Below are 22,654 nucleotides of genomic sequence, written 5' to 3' on the forward strand. Positions count from 1 at the left end.
TATTATTACAATTTTATAACATTTTAGGTGAATAGAAAATCATCACAAAGCAATAAAGTGGCTCTCTTCCATTATAGACATTCAAGTGTTGACAGAATTTGTATAGCCTGTTTTACGTGTTTTTTCATGGAAAAACGGTTGGGAGAATTCAAAAATGGTTGGGAGAATGTACTGTTAAAAACTGTTAGAAGGTGTCATACATCGACCTTTTCAAAGAAAACCATAGATATATTCATGGTTTGAGAATTTGTTCAGGATTTTTTCATGTCAGAGGGTTAGTAGAGTAGAAGGAATATAGTAAGTAACATAATATACAAAAATTAAGCAATTTTTGTCATCAACCTTCAACAATGTTACCAAGTCACTTTGTGAGATTTGTTGTGTTACGTAATTAATTGTTAAATACAAAAATGATACATTGTGCTCTAAACCTAAACCTCGTGTTTTAGGTACTAATATCAATGAGCATCTTAGTCGGTTAGTATTTACTAAAATGCCTAAAAGTCTATTGAAATGGACTCCATTTTGCCTGAGATGTTGCCACTCATTGATATTTGAGTTGTGAATGAATCCCTGTTTGTTCTGTTGTGCAGCTGTCTCCATCAGTCGGTTGATTTCGTCGACTCGCCTGCCCTCGTCGTCATTAGGGACTTAAAGATTTGCACGTCGACATAGTGGACTGCTACGTGTGACGTCCCTTTGAGGTAAAAGACGTCACACGTAGCAGTCCACTATATGTCGACGTGCAAATCTAAAATTCCCTACTCCCCCTCCTGCGATGCCGGAGATGGTGACTAAAAACCCTTTCAGCAACCACGGACTCACAAAGAACGGCCATCTCGTATGCAACACTGCTAGCAATTTCAGCGCAAATTTGGTCCGATTCTGAGAATCGTTTTTTCTTCTCCATTAACATACAACATTGAAGAATACCTTGAAATAGAAGGTTTAGTTCTAGGTCCTGTTCCATAATTTTTTTATTAATAACAAGTTAATATAAATGTTATATTGATGCTGAAATGATGGTATTTGATTGGTTGAGAGCAAATTCGTCGTATAAATTAAGCATTTGTTATTGATGACACGCTCTATGAAACAGGGCCCAGATTAAAATGAAAGTACTGTTTGACCTCATATGTTTTAACCTGCTACTCGTTTAAAAGAATATCAAACCCCTGAAAAAATTTGTTCTTGATATCATCAAAAAATGATCACAAATAGCTAACAAGTTAGGACCAGATAAAGTCTTTACTCATTTCCCTGTGCAGTGGTTGTGATTTGATTATATTTTTTTGTATGATTCCAAAATAATATTAACTACACATCAGTCTCCGTTTATTACGTAATCAGTCTTTCTCAACTGTGCTTCATGTTGTCTTCCTTCCACAATGTAACTGGTTCACCTATTCTACTTTTATCTTTAACTCCTGAACCACATTGTATTCAGCATGGGATAGGCATACCGGATGCTTGTAGAAGGGGTCCGCTCGCTTTTCATAAGCACAGCTGTTCATAAGGACCGTAGTTTGAGAAAAAGCTTATTATTCATAAGGGTCATTATTTATCAGGACAACTATTCATTATTGAAGAAGAGGGTCGCTATTCATAATCCGAGGAGAGAGTCGTCATTCATATTACAAAATCGGGGTTGTTATTCCTAGGGAACCCTATTCATAACACGAGAAGAGGGTGGCTATCCACCTTCGTCTCGTATTATTAGTAGCGCCCCTTCTTTATACTGATGAATAGCGACCCCGATTTCGTATTATGAACAATGGTCCTTACGAATAATGACCCTTAATGTGAATTATGAATAGCGACCCTCACATTATGAATAGTGGTCCTTATGAATAACGAGGGTACCCCAATCGATGTCTGAAATGGGTCATTTTGCAAAGCCGTTGTGCTGCTCAAAGCAATCCTTCTCTAAATCTCAAAATGATGCCTTTGTGTGCGTGTGTATGTGTGTGGGTGTGTGTGTGTGAGGGGGTGAATCAAATGGATGGTAAAACTAACATAAAAACTCATTTTCAGCGACCCCTCTACCCACAAATCCACACGCCTCCCTAAATTAGGTTGTTTTCAATGCTCTTAAAAGTATGTAAGAGTATGTGGAGGGACATCAGTTCAGTAACGTGGTATATTACAGCTTATATATCATATTCATTTGATTTCATGAAATATCACCTAAATCGGTTCTCAAATCAGTTAAATTAATACATTGTTAGTATTAAAAGGTTTGTTAACCGTAATCCTCACTTCCATTATTTTTCAACAGAGTACAACAAATGGTTTTTCTGAAACAAAAAAAATAAAGCAAATCAAAATAAACGTACAGTCTGTATCACACCCCTCTCTCTCTCAAGTCATTTCTTTTTGTGTATACATTATAGTCCCACACTGAGAAAAAAATGAACGATTATGAATTGATGTTATCTGTTACGACAATAATGATTATGATATCAGTGAAATATGTTTAGTGGCTATGAGAGAAATGTTTAGTTAACGGCTGGGGGTTGCTACTCTAAGAAAGTAATTGTTTGATAGAAAATATAAGTCGGTATGTAATATTTGCATGCATATGTGTGACAATGCCCCTATGTGAAAACAATAAAGATATATATATATATATATATATATACCCCCCCCCCCAAAAAAAAAAAAAAAAAAAAAAAATCAAACAACACATGTATATGTTCTAAACTGATACTCAATGTATCCCCGCCCCTTATACCAATAAGCAAGAGAGAGAAAGAAAGAAGAAGATACATTGAATTTTAAATATTTCATCAAAAGGAAAGCAATATATTTATACATTTCTCAAAATTAAACTCCTCAACAATTATTAACATAACCAAATTATCAAACACAAGAGAGAAAGAGAGAGAGAGAACGAGAGAGAGAAAAGAAAGACAAAACACCCCCCCACCCCACTCCCCCCCCACACACACACACACTTAGATAGAGAGAGAGAATCGTCATTTTGGTTGATAGTTTACAACCCAATTCACAGCAAAAGAAAAAAATAGCCTGGAAAGTGTACAAATATCAACTCATTACTATCGTTTTATATCGCGATCGCGATACCTCCACCTCTCGACCACCGTACGTACACACGTATAGAAATAGCATTGCGTTGTCCTGAAAAAATACGCCTAGAATTCAACCAAATGAGCTTCAGAGGTGAAATTTGACTACTTTGTCTGCATTCATAAGGTAATGTTGATCATTTTAGTATAAATTGTTGACAGTTTGGAGCATTTGGGGATGTTCTGGAAGTTCGAATAATTTTGGATTTTTGTTGGCAGAAACTCTACAATTACCAAAGAAGATATGAGAATATGAAACTTTTTCACGGGCAATATGCACAGAACTGTAGAAAATAAATGCAACGCTCATTCCCATTCACAGTGTACATATCAACATATTGCCGGTGACCGCGCTGGGAAATACGCTCTAGTGTACTCGACGCCATATTGTTTTGTCATCGCTCTGTTCAGCTAACAAAGCCCAGTCGACCTTGCGCATGATGACACAGTATACATTATTTTGTGATATTCTTTTCAGTTATGCGGTCGGCTCAGATTCACTTGTATGTTGAAGTGGGCTCTTTCAGTTATCAATTAATTGTACGCACTATCTTCTAGCATCTTAAATCTATAACAGTTGAAGTTTGGTTCTCTTTCAAGACCAAGATAGAACAGAAAGTTACCTTTAAAGGAAAAAACCCTCTTTCAAGATTGGCCTACTAAATAACTTCTTTTTTTGGTATAAATAGAGGGGATTTAGTTATATGTTTACGTAAAGCAGTTTACTGATAAGAAATTACTCACGGTCAGAGGAAGAAAATGAAGGCTCTTTCACAATCATGATAGATAAAGTAAAAACATTGTAATACGATCAAACAGTTATGAAAATATTAAATTCACATGGCAAAAAATAACATGTTACAGACAATTCCAGGAATCACGTGGTTTGAAAATACAAGGATAGCAACTTTTTGATACAGATTCAATCACCCCACTGAGATAAAAGAACAGACTAGAGAGAGAGAGAAAAAGTGGAGAGTCAGAGAAGGAGCGAGAAGGGAGGGGGGTGAAAGACAAATAATTAGGTAGAGGGAACGAGAGAAAACGGGAATAGAAGAGGCAAGGAAGACATAAAGAGGCAACATGACAATTTAAAGAAAGGGAGAAAAGGTGAAGCAAGAAGTAGGAGAAAATAGGGTATTGACATGTTTAGAGAGGAGAGAGAGTGAAAAATTTTTCAATTATGTTTGATTTCATTTCATCTTTTTGAAAATTCGGAGTCACCTGTCACACTAGATTGTCATATAATTGAGATGTTCAGCCCTACCCCTTCCCACTTTCAAAATTGCCCCATGGTCACTTGATCAGTTTTACTCCTCATTGTATATGTACAAGGAACATTGACATGTTTTTTATCGTGAAGGCTATAGTGGTTATTTAACACTTTAAAGCAAAAAACCCATTCCACACAAACAACACACATGCACGCATGCCTCTCTTCATTACACAAACGCTAGTACATGTTTCAATCACCTCCATACATTTACATGCATTGTACATCACAACAAAAACAAAAACAACAACAACAAGAATAAACAAACACAAAACAAACATAAGCCAAAACAAAATAGGCAAAGAAGAGTGTCATGGGCAAACCACATGTATGACAAACTGTTCCATGCAATCATGAAAAATAATTTGATAGATATGGTGTTAGTGTTATCCATTAAAGATAAAGTTGAGTTCTGGTCATGCGATTGCATTGTGAAAGAAAAGGTGTGGAATGGATCAGAAAAAAGTTGATCATGTAGCATGTAAGTATTGTTGTGTACTGCAAAGTTCTGGAGTCATCTAAAGCATAATAAATTTGGCCCAGTCTTGGTAAAGTAACAAGCACTGTACACAGAAAGATGTATATGGGACTACACAAATGGTGTCGGGGCTAGTATACCTTGATTTCCTTATCTTCCTATGCTCATTACTCAGACAGTATACATTTTCTACCAAAATTGTTTGGCAAATTACATTTATTTGTAATATTTAACATTCAGTGTAAGTTTCATTTGATTCTGTGGGATTTTTATTTTTATTTTGTTACCAGAACTCAAGTTTATCTTTAATTTTCATGTTTACCCCTTTCCAAAACAATTTAAGTTCACCATATCAATAAATAACTACAATCTAAATATCGTAAAGCGTAATAAAATGGGCAAATATTGGCAAGTGATAATTAGTACAATCATTCAGTGCATATTTACTACCACGAGTAATAGATTATGATCATTTGTTACCTAAGTCCTTACAAACTCATTACAACTTACGGACACATTTTAACAGAACATTTTCAGAATAGCATTTTTAGCTCGTTGTATTATGTGGGTTTTGAGATTCCGATCCACAAAATGTTTTTCATAAAACAAAGCAAATTTGACACGTCTTATTGAATATGTTGATGGCATTGTCATACAAACTAAGAACCCCTTTATCTGTTTAATTATTATAAGTCCTCATCATCCATGGAATATTTTACAATGATGATAATCTCAATTATATTCCACATACTAAGAATCTTGCTCTACGATTGGTCAAAAGTAAATCACGTGATGAAAGATAGTTCGCCCATTATTTATGGGCGAAGCAAAAAGTTCGTTACACTGTGTAGATAGTACTACTATCTACACAGTGCAACGCACTCTCACTGAAGATAGAGGTACTATCTACACAGGGCAACGCACTTTCACTGAAGATTATATATCCAAAAGCGCACTAAAACAGGCGTAATTAAGCGCGCATTACCAATGAGCGCAATTAAAGCAAACACATGCGCGCACCGTACCCTCAAGGGTTTGGGTTAAATTTTTAACTTTTTTGGTGTGAATTTGGGCCTGGTGTCTTTCATGTAGATGCATACACGTCCTTTTCTTTTTGTAGTTAAATTGTTTTAGATGTGGAATATAAAGCAAATAATCACCTTTTGGTTTCAGGCGATGGCAAAATATCACTTCCTCGTCGATCAGAATGTATACGCTTCGCTTCGGAAAGATAGCTACATCCAGATCGCCTCGGAAGTGATAGTTTGTCCCATCACCTTCACCAACGGTAGTTATTGCTTATGGTGGTGTGACCAAAGTTCGCGCGTGACCTAAGTTCGCTATCTCAAAAAATCAGTAAGATTTCGAAAATCTGATATCACCAATGGAAAGAGGAACATAAAACTACTCGAACGTGAAATTTTCTTTGGAATTGGGTACGAAATTGTGAAGATATAGACAAAAGATCGGCAAATTTTGCCATCTTTTGCGTCCGTTCCGAAAAATTATCAATTTACCGATAAGGGTCAGAAAATCTTCAATTTGAGAGCATATTTCCTCCAAATTGTAAGTAAAAAGTGGTACCAACTGATTGAATGATATATTGCCTTGCAAATTATGATATTACCTTATTTTTGATGGATCACATTTTTTTATAAATCAACTGTAAATCCCCGCGCGTGAAGTTAGGTCTCGTTCTTGTTATGACTATTTTAGATGCAGCGCGCACGCACGATCGAACATCGAATTTTTAGATCGCGATATCTCCGAAATCCTTCGACGATAAATTTTGTAGTACCATCAATCTGTAGTAAAAAACTTTGCCGTTCATTAGGTAATAATTTAAATAAATAAATTTGTGTAGAATATGAGACATCATAGATCGAATATCACATTTTGTAAGCTGTTCTAAAATGTCCGCGAACTTTGGTCACCCCTTCATACTATATTTAAAAGGTCATCAGCACCAATCACTAATAGGGTCATCGTACTTATAAGTTTCTGCAACCATCTCTTCATAAAATTCCACAGTTAACTTTGGCCTGAGTTATCACAACAAAGGCAAATAAAGCATATTAAAACTGAAACTCAAGTTATATCATTCCAGTCTATATGTGCACCTAATTAAAAATTTACATTTGTAGACTTCATTTACCTCCCACCCCCCCCCCCCCAACAAAAAGAGTATTTCTGCAAACTTTAATTTACTTTACACATTTCAATTTTCATTTTCTGGGCGATTGAGATTCAATGGCAAATTAGAATTATAAAGACTACCTTGCAGTTGAGTGGGATAACAAAATCAAATTGACCTGGTACTCGCTACACTTCATCGGACATTATGTACTTCTTAGATAAACAAAAATGTAGTGAGAATATATCAAAACTAAATAAAACAGATATGTCATAATCATGACATTTAAGAATGTTCTTGAAAACGATATTGCATTACACTGAGATCAATCTTCACTGGTAAAACTGTACAATATAAAATTATATATCTAAACATTCACTATACATGTACATGCGTACATTATGATTGAACAACAAATGCAAGTGAAGTTAATTGCAACAAACTTGAATATCATTTCAGTGAATAAAGTATATAATAACCATGTAATGCTAATGGACAAATTAATTTCCCATTGTGTAATGCAACACTTCTTCTAAAGCCTAAAAATGAAAGAAAAACTCCAGAACCAGGACGTTATAATCATCCAGTCATGTTAAACACCTGAGTTCATAATTACTTGGTAATGCTAAACTTTAACTTGCAAGTTTGTAAGAGTTTTTTTTTATACGTATTTGCACACATTTAAGTACTTTTTTGAATTTTATGGCACACGGATAATTATGTACTATTTAAGATTTATTTCCTTTAATTCATTTGCTATAAAACCAACAACATGTAAGACCGTTTCAAGCCAAGCTGTTCAATGTATTAACCGAAATTCAATAAATTCAGCTTCATCTATCTCAGCTGTTAGCATTTTCATATTAATGCATTAGTGCATTGAACATCAGGTTTCTAAGTTGAACAAAAGTTTCAAAGGATGCAGTAAAATACATCAGACTGACTTCCACTACAGACCGGTCATACTTCCAAATTACGGTACTGTTTCGGGAGCCCAGAAGGAAAGACAATGGATGACCTTAATTATTATTATTATTATTTAGTACTATCATTATTATTATTAATATTATTATATATATACTGCGCTTTTCCCAAAGCGGCCCAAAGCGCTAAAACAAGAAGAATTCTACAAAAAATGAAAATGAAAACTTACAGAATCCTAAAATCTTGATTACCCCAACAAAATGTTTTAAGTCCCTTTTTTTAATGAAGGGACAGATGGTGATTGCCTGAGTATTAAGGGTAGTCTATTCCAATATTTAGATGCAGTTATAGTGAAAGCCTCCAGCTAGTTTCCGTGTGATATTTTATGTAAGACGAAGTGGGTCACTCTTGGCTCGTATATTCCTGCGAGGGGCGTATAGAGTCAAACAATCACGTAGGTATTGAGGTGTATGTTTATTAAGGGATTTATAAACTTAACAAAAGAGTAATTAAAAAAAAATAGGATGTCTTACAAGAAGCCAGTGCAACGAGTCAAGGAGTGGTTTAGGGGAGTAAGATCTCGTAACCTGATAAATTAGCCGGGCTGACCAATTTTGAAGTCGTTGGATACTACCTAATTGAGTAACAGGGATAGTGGAAAGAAGGCCATTGCAGTAATCTAAACGAGACAGAACTAGAGAATGAATTGCGTTGTTACAGGCGGATTGATTAATGTATCTTCTAATTCAAGAAATGTTCCCTAAATGAAAAGTTGCAGTAGTTCATATTTCAGAGACGCGATCTGACGTTGACATTTCTCTATCTAAGAGCACACCTGGATTTTTAACAGTGAATGAAGGGCTTATGAATACATCATCAACTTTTAACTTAAGATCTGGTAGATTGCATAAACTGTGAGGACAGGCTACTACAAAGAATTCTGTCTTCGAGTCATTCAACTTTCATTTAATAACTAACATCCAACTTCAATATCCAATTCCAATATCTGAAATGCAATTTTGAAATCTAAACAAAGCAACACAAAATCTCTTGGGATTTTGGGGTTGAATAAAGTATACAATTGGGTGTCATCTGCATAATGCTACGTTTACACTATGTTCCCGGCGGCCACGGCAGCCCCGTTTGCGCGAAACGTAGTGCGCCGTGGGATTTTGGCCCTTTTTCCCCTCTGTGTTCAAGTTTTGTTAGGTCTTGCCAAGTTTTCTCACGGTCTATCACGGTTTCCGTGACGGTCCGTGAGAGGGAAAGGGGCTGCTGTCCCGGCGGCTGCAAGGCGCACTACGGTTCGACCCGCGGTCTAACACGGACGCCAGTACGTTCCCTCCCGGTCCGTGACGTTCTGTTGGGGTCCCTCACGTTTCTCACGTTCTGATGAAGGTCTGACACGTTTTTCACGTTCTGTCAAGGCTTTGTACGGATGAAACGTGGACGCAGGGCAGCTTTAGAGCACGTTTGTGCCGGCGGTATAAAAAGAAGGTCTCCCAAGCAATAGCAATCATGGTATTCTGAGACCTCGTGTTGTGTCAGACCGTAGTAGAACGCAACGTAGCGTGCCGGGCGCTTAAACCGCCCCACTACGGACCATCTCCAAGTTTTGTTACGGCTTGTTACGTTCTGTCACGTTTTGTTGCGCTCACCCCGTTTACCTACGGCCTACTAGGTTTCTCATTCTTACCGTGACTGCCGTGGCAAATTTTTTGACAGTTTAAAAATCTGGCCCGGCATCCACGGCAATCACGGCTTGTCACGTTTGCCCATACGGTCCCCCACGTTGTCTCGCGTTCATCCCGTTTCGTCCACGGTGGCCTGAAACGTGGTTGCCGTGGCCGCCGGGGACATGGTGTAAACGTAGCATAAAGAGGGTAATTGATACAATGGTATCTAATAATATTACCAATTGGGAAAGCGGATATAGAATACCCGGTGGGCCTTACTATCGATCCCTGAGGAAGTCCTAAATCAATATGTTGGGGTTTAGATAGTTCGCCAGCAATGTTGACTCTGGAGGACCATCCTGTCATAAATGACTGGAACCATGATAGAGCTGTAGATCTTACACCTATTCTGCTGTAAGACGAGATAAGAAATGTCCGTGGTCGATCGTGTCGAAAGCAGCAGATAAATCTAAACGTGCAATCAAAACAACTTAGTTACAGTCAAGAGAAAACATGATATCATGCTTAACCCTAATGTCATATCAAACTCATCAACAATTGCCTCGGCAGTGAGAGTACGCATATATTCACATTACTGAATTGCCCATTTTACGGCCCTTAATGTAGCACGAGATGCATTTTCAGAGGATCCATGATATTGATAATGTGACATATTAGTTGCATCACATGCAGAACCCAATAAATTACTATACGAATTACTGAAACGTATTTTTGCCATAATTACATATGTTGTGCCGATATTGTATGTTTGGTGTGCAATTAATCCCCCCCCCCACTTTTGTTTTGTTTACAGGAGGGGAAGGTGATCGCATTGTTCAAACTCCAAAAACTTGTAGGGCTGCATATAACCCCGCGGAGATTCGATTAGATGGACTTCATTAAAAATGCGTTTAGCCAGACGATATTCCGGGAAAAAAAAATATCCATCATGGCTTTTCTTCCAAGGAGTATGCCGCCTAGTAGGAGACCGATCCTGGAAGTTCGAATGGTCAAGAAACCTCATGGACAATCTTGGGTATGACATAAATATATTTCATATGAAGTAATCTCCACTGTTCTAAAACTAAATCGAAATTACAAACATTGGAAAGTCGTCGAAATGACTTATGTGTTACCTTCTTTAAAAAAACTCTATCATGCACAAACCAGTTCAAACAATTTATACCCCAAAGAGCACACAATAGAACTTTGCGAAGAACTAACAAGATCCCTGAACCCAGGTGCAAAACTAAACGTATGCAGAATAGCCCAATCCCAGATTTGATACGCTTGTATAACAAAAGTTTTTTATGATTGTATTTAATATACTTTGAAACAAATAGTATATAATTAATTCATAAATTTGAGGTCTGATTTTTTACCAAGTTTGTCAATGTAATTTTTATGACATGAAGAATGCGATGCATATCTATATTTATATTTTAATATCTCTAATGTTCACCTAATAATATTCATATTTGTCTTGCAATGTATCTTTGTATTTTATCAGCATGTACATAATTGTTTTCCCTCTCTGTCCATCTGTCCCCTTTCTCCCCCCTCTCTCTCTCTCTCTCTCTTTCTCTCTCTCTCTCTCTTTATCTCCCTTTCTTTCTCTCTCTCCTGCTTTCCTATCTCTCTTTCTTTTTTAACTCAAATTTTTAAATTGAAATATTGTATAAGATTAATGGTATATACACGCTCTTCATAATTATGTAGATTGTAGTGTGACATCTTGAAATGTATACTTGCTTTTTCCAGCAATTTACTCATGTGCAATTCAGTTACTTTTTACTGTGATATCTCTTGAAATGTATAATTGTCTACACCATCAATGTTTTATTCATGCACAATTCAGTTACTTGTAACTGCGATACATGGAAATGAATCAATAAATACCATTTATCTATCTATCTATCTATCTGTTCTATATAAATACCTACATCCACTAATACTCATCATGCAATGCTTACTAAGTCAGTAACAATGTTTTGATACCATCCCCCTTTTTGTATTAACATGAAAAAGATAAATTGAATTCCTGCAGTTGTCATGAAAACAATTTTTTGTTGAACAAATAAATTTCTTAAAAAAATAAATAATCTTCAAAGGTTAGTTTCTTGCATTGTGTTATGTGAAATATTCATTAACCTTGCTCTTTTGCTGTGTCGGTAGTCCATATAAGACTAGTGACCGTGACCCGGAGATTAATGCAGAAAGAGTCATTACCTGGTTCATCCAACCTCTCCTGCACTCTATTTACTAAAAAATACCTCTCTTTGTTTTCTCTCCCTCTCTCCTTACCATATCAAGTAGTCCTCCAAAGGACTACCAAAATAACATGCTCATTCGTTTATCTAGTATATCCCTTTTGAAACCCATTATCCACTTTCATGACTACCCACACAGTTAAACCGCAAATGTATGAATTGTCATTGATATTGAATCCACTATTGTCCCAGTCAATGTTAAATTATTCTGAGAGTTTATTGTCAATATGTCTATAAATTATTCAAAGTCCTGCTATCACCCCCTCCTCCAAACTATAATTGATTTTGACAATTATGTATATATATATTATGTCAGTTTGAACGGTGATACATGGAATTTGTGTATATTCTTATATCTGACAGTTTTGCTTATTCACTAACATCGTCTTGTCACATTTCTCTGTCACAGAAAGATGTTCATCACCTCTATAGCACAAATTTTCGACCCGTTAAAGATGAGGACGATGAAATGTACTTGGAAGATATGGAAGTCACTTGCCAACTAAGTGGTAATGACACACTTAAAGAGGTAAGAGTCCTCCTCTTACCCACATTACCCTTCCCGTATTAGAAGTTTTGGCTCTTGACTGTATAATAGTATACAAATGAAACACAGCGGTGAGGGCATTAGTAATAATTACCCCCACAAGTTACTTTTTGAACAGTCTAACACGCCCGAGGCGGTAGCCGAGGGTGTATGGGCTGTTTGTAAGGTATCGAGTGTGGGTAATCTTACTAATGCCCGAAGAAAATGATTTGTCTTATTTGTTTTATAAAATTATGTTTCATTTTTTTAAATAAAATTATGTTTTATAACATAATTTTACTAATGACCTGTCATTATCCAATGTACGCATTATACAAAATAAATACCTGGTCACGTGTACGCTCTTATTAAATCATTTGATTAGGATCCACGTCATCATATTATACAAAATAAAATACTAGTAATAATATAACAGAGTAGAACATATCATTTTTTTTCTTCTTGAAACAAAAAAAGAAACTTTCCATCCAGGTATCATATTACATACAACTACACATACACTTATACACAATTTATAAAATAAGTACAATAAGTACATTTACATTACAACTTTCAAATGCATAACAAGTATGAAGAAATGAATACAAATTAATATATATGATACACTTTACATAGAATATATGAGGATAAAGAGAAGAAGAGTAAAAGGGAGAAATGGACAAGAATATACATGTACGGACCCCCCCCCCCCCATCCTGAGCTTCACTCTCGATCAAACACGTACGAAGAGATATAGAGACAGGAAGAGAACTTGTACTATGAAGCACAACAGAAAAGGAAAGGAACACAAATAAAATGAGAAAGAGATACATATTTATACAAAAAAGGTTAAAGAAGTTATTGGGAGGCCATCTGCACTGCTGCTGCTCGGAGGAAAAGTAAGCAAGGTTATCACAAACGAACAACTCCATGACTTAAGTACATGTTGATATGCATGGAAATGTCATGGAAATGTCGGCGGGCGCATGCCAGGTGGCTACCATGCCATCCATTGTTAAGTTAGAAACACGTTCAACAGCCCGGCACACGCCCGTCGAGGATCCCGAGCTAAAACATAAAGGGCTGATTTATTTAAGACCAATTTCAAGAAATTACGAAAATAACACATCCCCACAATGTCATGAATAATAGGCACGAGAAAACGCAAGTTTAAGTTCGGCATGCCAGGTGGCTACCGTACCAACCATTGTAAACTAAACTTGACTGTATCATCTTAATTATAGGAAATATTTGTATTTTTCGTCTTCATATGTTATTGTGAATATACATTAATATATTACGTATTAAAAAAAAAAACAAGACTGCTTTTCATATAAAAGACCGTTCGTGTAATCCAATTGACTCCCATGAACAAAAATATTTCCATTTCGGTCACTGGTGGGCCATAAATAGGGTGAAATAAATTACCTGAAGTAGGATGCAAATATACAAAGCAGGGTGTAACTGTATTAATCGAAGTAGGGTGAAAGGATAACCAAACACTTGATTATCAGCCGCCACTGGGAGCTTCCTGAATCTCTGGGGATAGAAGAAGGCTAGACAAACACCGCTGCCACCAATGTAGGGCTGCGGTTCTCACACAGTTCCTAGCACTCTTAACATGGAGGCAGCACATCAAACAGGTTGTCAGATTGATACCCACTGGCTAACTAACCAAATTTTAGTGTGTAATTGCATTAATGCATTCTATGAAGCATTCCGCATAAATTCCATGCAAATTAGAAGAACAAATATTATTAAAAGCATACATGTACAAATCAATATCACGAAGTATTCTTGAATATTTAAAAATACATATATATATATAATTTTGACTATTGTTATTATACGCAAATCATACTTAAAGCTTGACTGCATCGGTTAAACATCGAAACCAATCAGGGAGAGAGATTAAAGCATGGTGGATACAAATAGTGAATGTGAATGACGGATGACCTATTGGTGTGAGAGGGATGACTTGTGAATAAGAATAGAGGGGAGTTTAGAAGTTCTAAATCCCTACACAAAATGGATGGGTGGGTTTTTAATAACGTACAAAGGCAATACGAAAATATGTGCGGATATCAGAAGAATCAATCATATTGAATTGATTTACCCAGTTCAGACCACCTAGGTCATTTCGAGCTCAGGCTAGTGTTTTGCTGCGATGAACTAGTATCATCATCATCAACTTCAGGTGGCCCTGTAAAGCGCTGCTGTGGTCTTCACGAGAGCACGCCATGCAACTCTTTCACCTGCCATTTGTATTGCACCTTTCATTCCTTGTCCAGACACTTTCTTGATATCATCAGTCCAAGATATCGGTGGACAACCTCTAGCCCGCTTTCCTTCGACTGCTCCTTGCAGTATTTGCTTCTCAACGCCTTCAGATCTCCTAACAATGTGCCCCAAATAGTTAAGTTTTCTTTCCACGATTCCCCTTCTGATGGTCAAGTCTGTTCCAATCTTTTCCAGGACCAACACATTTGTCTTTTTTATCTTTCCATGACACATGCAACAGCCTCCTGTAGCACGACATTTCACAGGCATATTCTCTCTTTCTGGCCTTCTTTGTTATGGCCCAGGACTCACTTCCGTATGTTAAAATAAAATACGTAGAACACCGATTCCCATTCACAATGCACAGATCACCGTGTGGCAGTCGGAGGCGTTGGGGATACGCTCGATTGTACACGATGCCATATTAATTGCGTAAAGTCCTTGATTTTTTTTAGCAAAGCCCAGTCGACCATGTAGCGCATGATGTCACAGTTCAATATTCTATTCCTTTTGTTGTTTATAGGGCATTATGCCATCATCTTAGATTTACTTATTATTTTTGAGTCGGCTTTTTCATAAATCAATTAATTGCCTGCGTTATGTTTAAGCACAGGGGTTCTCAAACCTTTTCCTTTGCGGTCCCGATGTGATTTTCATGAAAGTTAAACGGTCCTAAACAATAGGAACATTTAGTTTACTTAATCAAATGTTTCCATAATGTAAGTTTGTGATATTATGTGTCTTTACACGTACTTTAATTATCAAGAGTTAAGACAGTCAAAAATGGAAGGAATGGTATGCGCGTAGGTATACCAGTGGGGAAATTGACACCGTTTTCCGGCAATTAGCTGCTGAAACCAGAAAATGTTGTAATAAAATGGAATAATTATAAGACGAAGGCATTGGTAAAAAAATTCAGAATTGGCAATCTACTCGTAAACTGTATAGTAAGGGTATTTGTATACTAAAGAAAATGAGGCTTGTTTCAAACTTTTAGGCCTCAATCTGATATTAGAGGAATGTTGACAGTTTTACCCAAATAAGGCAATACATATAAAATACTCTAGCAATATGCCAATATATGGCCAATATTCCAAAGGAGCACCCCCCCTCCCCTTCACCTCGTTTGAGAGAGAGAGAAAATAGCAACTTCACTTATTTATATTTTGAAATTTTCCTTGAAGGCCTTATAAACACCTTTACAAGTACATATATTTAGGGGGAAGTTATTTATTCATTTTAAATGGTTTTATTTGATAATAAATCATTTACGACCACAGTGCTGTAGATTGTAGATTAGTTAACAACCATGATATATAGTAAATACATTGTATTAATGAGCACAATAGCAATAATAACAAGTGAGAAACATTGTAGGTAGTACGGGGTTGGAAAATAAAAGGATCACGCTATTTTGAGACACTGATAGAAAGAGAAACTGGTGAGAGAAAACAGGTAGAGACAGAGAAGGAGATCGAGGGGGAAAAAAGATGGATAAATACAAATTAGGTAGAGGGAGAAAGAGAATTTAATTAAAGGGAACAATAATGGAGATAGTAGTAGGAGAGACACAACCCGGGACACAACACTGTTATTGACCACCACATTATTCAACAAGACAATAATTACCATAATGATATAAATATTGCATGCTCCAGCATATAATAATAGCGAAACATATGGACCGACAATTTCAAAATTCCCGAGTGATGTTAGATTTCACCGAGACTGCGGGCGAAGCTGTACATTCAGGTTGCCATTGCGTCACATGATCGACGCTTACATATTGCATACAAAATACGATGTTGTTTAGAACCAGTTACCTGTACGGCGAGCCAAAATGACGTACGTTAGCACTACTCTTTAAATGTATCTTAGTTATGTCATAGAGAGGTATTTGATTGTGTTCTCCACCTGCAAGAGAGGCATATATTTATCATGCTTGGTCTGCGGCTCAGAGTGTACTTCAAAGAAAGGAAATAGATGTAACTCTATCTGTAAATTGTTTTTGATCTTACCCGCTTTAGTATCAGTTCCTTGTATTATATTTGAAAATGCAGTTAATGTTATCTGGTTTGCTGAGGACAAAAAGACGACTCTCTGCACGAAATTGTATTATGGCGTTGATTTGTACTTTAATCAAATGACCAACGATGTGAGTGAAATGTCGTCGAACAACGCAGTTCTTGAGATATTGAAGAATATATAATTCAATTTCTTTGGCAGGAACTATAAACTTTCTTAAACATAATGAGAGTCAGCCAAATTTCTAGCTTGACGAAATATGCACATACGGTTGAAATGTCAAGCCTTCGGTCGAAACTTGTGGCCTCGGGTTTTCTGACATGTTTCGAAGCTAAAATTATCCACCTATAAACGGCCGTAAACCGAAAAACCTATGGTATCTTTCAATAAACAAGAAAAAGAGTAAATATCAGCAAATCCCCTAGAAATAAGTTTCGATCATCGAAACATCCTCCCGTCCCACCGGATGAGGAGTCTTTCTGAAAGCCTGAAATTTCTCAAAACAAATACACTGTATATCGTATGATTACATGCATGTGATTCATTACATATATTATATCAACAGTCTCAGTTCAAATGAGAACTCATTCTCTATTGTTCAGTTCGATCTAGTCAATATAACCTTCTGCTGGGTAGATTACTGCTAGTTTTGAAATCGGTCTCCGATACTCTCCAGAAACAGTTTTTAGCTTCACATTCCGAACCTTACCATCAGGTCCTGGATAAACCTGAATGATCCTAGCTATAGTCCACTTTCCACGTACTGCATTACTATCTGCAGTCATTACAACATCTCCCACACGAACGTTCCTACGATCTGTGTTCCACTTTCTGCATGGTACTAAAAGTGGTAGGACGTTTTGCGACCACCGCTTCCAAAAGGAATCTACTATCTGCTGAATGAATTCTACGCGATGACGCGGATTCTTGGTTTGCTTAAATAGACCTTGAGGAACATTTCTTGATGACCTACCTAACAATATATCATTGGGACTCAAATAACTTCCATCACCTGGGTCATTGCATTTCCGTCCTATCGGTCGCTCATTCATGAAATTAGCTACTTCGAGAAAACATGTTAACAACTCAAATGGAGTGAGCACCTGCTCACCGATTGCTTTCTTGATTGCAATTTTAGCACTCTTCACGAGCGATTCTGCGCACCCATTTTGGTGGGGTGCACCAGGGGTAATGAACTTCCACTGTACTCTTTTTTCCGCACAGAAATCTTTGAGCTCATCTTCACTCCATCCCGATATCATCTCGCGAAGTTCGCGTTGAGCTCCGACAAATTGGGTACCATTATCGCTAAGAATCTGAGCTGGTTGTCCCCTCACTGCGAAGAATCTCCTTAAAACGTGGAGAAATTCCATTGTTGAACAATCAGTCGCGATTTCAAGATGAACTGCACGGGTGTTTAGGCATGTGAAGATTACACCATAGTGTTTGGCCCTCTTGTTACGACCAACTTTAACTTGAAATGGACCAAAATAATCACAGGACGTGTAATAAAACGGTGGAGTATGGGGTGCTAGGCGACTGCTCGGCCAATCAGCCATCTTCTGTGTTTCACGCTTACATTCTGCTGACCTGCACTTCACACATCGATGCTTAACAGTTTTAGCTAGACGATGTCCCTGAAGAATCCAAAACTTACGTCTAGTCTTGGCGGTTGTTGTCTCAACTCCCGGATGTCCAATCTCATGAACATGGCGTGTGATTAAAAGAGCTATATGATGGCTAGCTGGCAGCAGAGCTGGGTGTTTAGATTCGTAGGATGTCACTAAGTTCTCCACTCTACCCCCTACTCTGATTATTCCTTTGTTGTCAAGGAAAGGAGTGAGAGTTTTGAATTCCCCTTTCTCAAATCTGCTCTTCAGACCTTTCTGAGCCTCCTTCGTCCAGTAGTGCTCAGCCTTCTCTAATTCTGCAGGAGTTAAAGTTACATCATCTTCCGGTATGGATGCTTTCATGAGCTTTGACTTGAGAATCTGCACATATCTGAAAACGTAGGCAGTCACTCTTACTAACTTTCGCCATTTTGAGAAGCGTTCACATTCGATTGGGGTGACTGTCATGTTGATGACTAAGACTGTCTGAGTCTTTCGTCTTTCTAGATTCTCATGTTTTTGATCGATTGTAGCTTTGTCCACTGGCCACTCTTGTTCATTGAGGTGGAGAAAGTTAGGACCGCACATCCATTCATCCATTAGTTCCTTCACTGCGATTCCTCTCGAAACTTTGTCTGCTGGATTATCTTCACCAGGAATGTGTTTCCAACTTGAGGGGTCAATGAGAGTCTGAATCTCCCCCAACTCTACTTGATACGAAAGGCTTATACACCCTGGCTGAAGACTTGATCCACTGCAGAGTAATCATGCTGTCAGTGAACAACACTACTTTCTCGACCTCTAGTCTCATCTCTTCGGTGATTGACTTGTAAAGTCTGGCAGCTAACACGGCAGCTTGTAATACAAATCTCGGTATTGTCAATGCCTTTAACGGTGCTACCTTTGACTTTGATGCAATGAAGCGAGTCTCATACCTGTCATCTCTGGTTTGCCATCTCAGGTATGCACAAGCACCATATGCATTTTCGGAAGCATCAGAGAAAATGCACAACACTGGCTGGCCTTGAGCATCAGGAAGAGTAAGGCATCTTTCTAGTGATACTTTATTCAATCCTTTCATTTCCTCAAACAGAAGCCTCCATTCAGCATCTTCTTCTGGTGAAAGATGATCGTCCCAGTTGTAGCCTCTCTGCCACAATTTCTGCATACCTATCTTTGCTCTAACAATTACTGGTGCAGCAAATCCTATGGGGTCAAATATGTGGGCAATCTGACCAAGGATCTTTCTTTTAGTCGATTTTTCTTCACTCTCTCCATCTGTTGCTGATTTCACTACACTGTCTTTCAGCGTTACTTTGTAAGAGAAGGTGTCATTTTCTCTGTCCCAAACTACTCCAAGGACCTTCTCTTCAGCTATCTCATCCAACAATTTCATCTTTCCCTGGGTGAGGTCTCCGACATCTGATTCATTCGAAATCCACCCTTTGACCTTGAAGCCACCTTCATTCAACACTTCATCCATCTCGGCGCTGAGTTTCCTGGCTTCATCTACAGTCCTTACAAAGTCGCAAATGTCATCCATGTACAAAATCCTCTTTAAAACAGTAGCTGCCTGAGGATGTGTACTCTCTCCTTGCTCTGCTGTAAGCTTATGGGCAGTATGGGCTATCGCAGGTGCAGGATTGTCACCGAAAGTGACAACTTTCATCATATAGATGTCAGGTTATCTGTGCTCATCCATGTCCCTCCATAGGAACCTGTGAACATGTTGGTCTCTCTCTGGGATTGACACTCGATGATACATCTTAGATATATCCCCGCATAAGGCCACTTCGTTTTCCCTGAATCTCAGAAGTACTCCAATCAGATTGTTCAGGAGATCAGGGCCTTTCACCCAGTACTCGTTTAATCGATGAACTTGGAATGATGCTGATGAATTGAAGACTATTCGGATAGGGGTGCTCTTCTTTTCTGGCCTTACAATCGCATGGTGTGATATGTAATGAACTGGCCCTTGGCAAATCCCATTTCTTCCGGTTCATGAATTTGCTTGTTATAGGCCTCTGCATGCACTGGATTTCTAGCAAGTCTCTTCTCAGTAGACTCCAGTATTTTCACTGCTTGACTTTTGTTATCTGGAAGTTCATGAGGATCCCGTTGCCATGGATAGGCTATCTCCCATTTCTTTCCTATATTCTGCGAAGAAGCTCTGATGATTTCTTCCTTCATCTGTTCTTGCTTGGTTAGCTTGGTAGTCTCTTTGCACTGAAAACCTACCCCTTGTGTTTCCAGTCGCCAAAATTCTGACAGATCGGGGTTCTGGACTGCGACATGTAGCACATTCACACAAATGGTTCTCTTGTCTGTGCCGCCGAAGATTACCCATCCTAACGGAGTTTTTCTTGCGATACAGTTTTTTCTCTTCTTCAGTTTTCCGCCTACAATGTATCTTGGATAGTCAATGCCTATCATAACTTCTACAGGTCCACTATCTCGATTCAGGTTGGGAATATCGAACTGATCTGCTAGGTCTTTCACACTTACAGCTTCTTCCTCCGTGATTGAAGGTATACCTACAACTTCGATGAACTGATGTTTCTTGGATGTATTCGCTTCCCGAATCGGCACCTTGTATTTGAATGTCTCCAACTCTTCCTCACCTTCACCAAGTTTTGTAATGGTAATTCTAGTTCGGGTACCAGTCAAGTGGAGTTTCTCTGCTAGTGAGTTCTTGATCAGACTAACTTGTGAGCCGCTATCTAGCAGAACATTGGCTCTTATCTGTAAATCACTGGCAATGTCTATGGTTAGGATTGGCAGAAGTGAAGCTCCGACAGTAGTTGCAACGTTAATGTTGTTTTTACTGCTCTCATTCTCTGATTGGTGACCCACTTCCATATGGAGCAAAGGATGATTGTAGTAAGTGTACCCTTGCTCTGGACACCTCTGCCTTCCTATGCAGTTTGCCATGTAGTGATTCTTCCCTGCTTTTTTCAAACATCTAAAGCAGCATCTGTTTTCTTTGAAGAACTTAAGTCTCTCTGGGGCAGCCATAGATGTCAGGCGCTTACACTGATCGATACAGTGTTCATCCGTCTTGCAATACCAGCATCGATTTTGTCTTTGAAATCGGTCCGGTGGCTGATCTTCATGACGTCTGTCACTGTAGGCTGGTTTATTCTTCTCTGTCATTGACATTTGGTTGACGTTTGCTGAACGGCCTTCGCTTTGAGATCTCAATGGCGCTGAAGATCTCATTCGAGCCTTCATTTCTAGGTTTAACCATGTCAACAAAGTTTGAAGACCTGCAGTTTGCTTCTCTGTTTCTTGGTATCTAAACCAATTCTTTCTGTCATTATGGCACATCTTTCTTTCTATGGTGGCTAGCATATGACTGTTGTCCACATCGCTCTTCTTCCCCCCACAAGCTTGAGGATGTTGTAGCTTCTTCTTACAAGATTAACCAATTCACAAAATCTGTTATCCTTGTTTTCCTTCAAGGGTCTGAATTTGGTTAAGTCATTGATGATAGTATCTGCTACGATTCTGGGGTCGCCATACATAGAGTCCAAGAGCTCCCATGCCGCGTCATAGTCACTTCCTATCCCTTGGATAATGTCATGTGCACGGCCCACTAGACAGCTTCTCAAGATTGTCATGGCATCACGTTTTTCATACTGCGAATCAACCATGTGAATGAAGTCTGACTTGAATATCTCATAGTCCCGAACATCTCCAGCAAACTTGGGCAACTTTGGCTTCTCCACTTTAAAACTACACCTGGCAGCTGCCATGCTTGGAGAAGTGTCTGGACTCTGATCTGGAGGTGGAGGCGCACTTGTAGACTCCGGTGGCATCTCAGACTGTGATGATACTTGCTCTGCTGGTGTATTAACGTCTGGGCTTGTTTGGGAACAGTAATCAGTGACCGTTATCTTTAGTTTCATGAATTCCTTCTGGCAATCATTCATCCACTGCTCCTCTGTCTCAAACTCAGCATCATCATCAAGAGTCAAAGCGAAATTTTCATGCGCTTCTTGTAATGCTTCAAATGCTTGCTCAACCTTATCAAATGCAGATTGAACCTCTGGCTCTACTCGGTTGTTGTCGAGCAACATCTGAAGACCATTGCTGTGTCGTGTAAACCTGGCCTTCGATCCCCTTCTCGTAATAATTCAGCGAAGCTCCAATATAAATTGAATAGTATGGTTTGCTGAGGACAAAAAGACGACTCTCTGCACGAAATTGTATTATGGCGTTGATTTGTACTTTAATCAAATGACCAACGATGTGAGTGAAATGTCGTCGAACAACGCAGTTCTTGAGATATTGAAGAATATATAATTCAATTTCTTTGGCAGGAACTATAAACTTTCTTAAACATAATGAGAGTCAGCCAAACTTCTAG

The 22,654-nt window shown here is 38.2% G+C and overlaps 2 protein-coding genes across 2 annotated transcripts; both read right to left on the reverse strand.

Moving 5' to 3' along the window:
• Positions 1-17,020: 17,020 nt before the first annotated feature.
• Positions 17,021-18,885, reverse strand: LOC115927653. The gene is made up of 2 exons (XM_030993782.1): positions 17,787-18,885; positions 17,021-17,046 (listed from the first exon to the last, which is right to left on the reverse strand). Exons 1-2 carry the CDS (start codon positions 18,883-18,885, stop codon positions 17,021-17,023), a joined length of 1,125 nt encoding a protein of 374 aa, XP_030849642.1.
• Positions 18,886-20,223: 1,338 nt separating this feature from the next.
• LOC100891029 lies at positions 20,224-21,516 on the reverse strand. Its single transcript, XM_003730893.1, has one exon. It carries the CDS (start codon positions 21,514-21,516, stop codon positions 20,224-20,226), a length of 1,293 nt encoding a protein of 430 aa, XP_003730941.1.
• Between the last annotated feature and the right edge of the window lie 1,138 nt (positions 21,517-22,654).

This window comes from Strongylocentrotus purpuratus, unplaced genomic scaffold (assembly GCF_000002235.5).
Source record: "Strongylocentrotus purpuratus isolate Spur 01 unplaced genomic scaffold, Spur_5.0 spur5_scaffold_20, whole genome shotgun sequence".
Classification (NCBI taxonomy): domain Eukaryota; kingdom Metazoa; phylum Echinodermata; class Echinoidea; order Camarodonta; family Strongylocentrotidae; genus Strongylocentrotus; species Strongylocentrotus purpuratus.

Bases quoted from the DNA above. Each gene is read 5' to 3' on its own strand.
- LOC100891029 (XM_003730893.1), bottom strand. From the start codon at position 21,516: ATGAAGGCTCGAATGAGATCTTCAGCGCCATTGAGATCTCAAAGCGAA.
- LOC115927653 (XM_030993782.1), bottom strand. From the start codon at position 18,885: ATGGATGAATGGATGTGCGGTCCTAACTTTCTCCACCTCAATGAACAA. The intron at 17,047-17,786 runs GTGAGCAGGTGC...AAGATACCATAG, and splicing joins TGCAATCAAGAAAGCAATCG to GTTTTTCGGTTTACGGCCGT.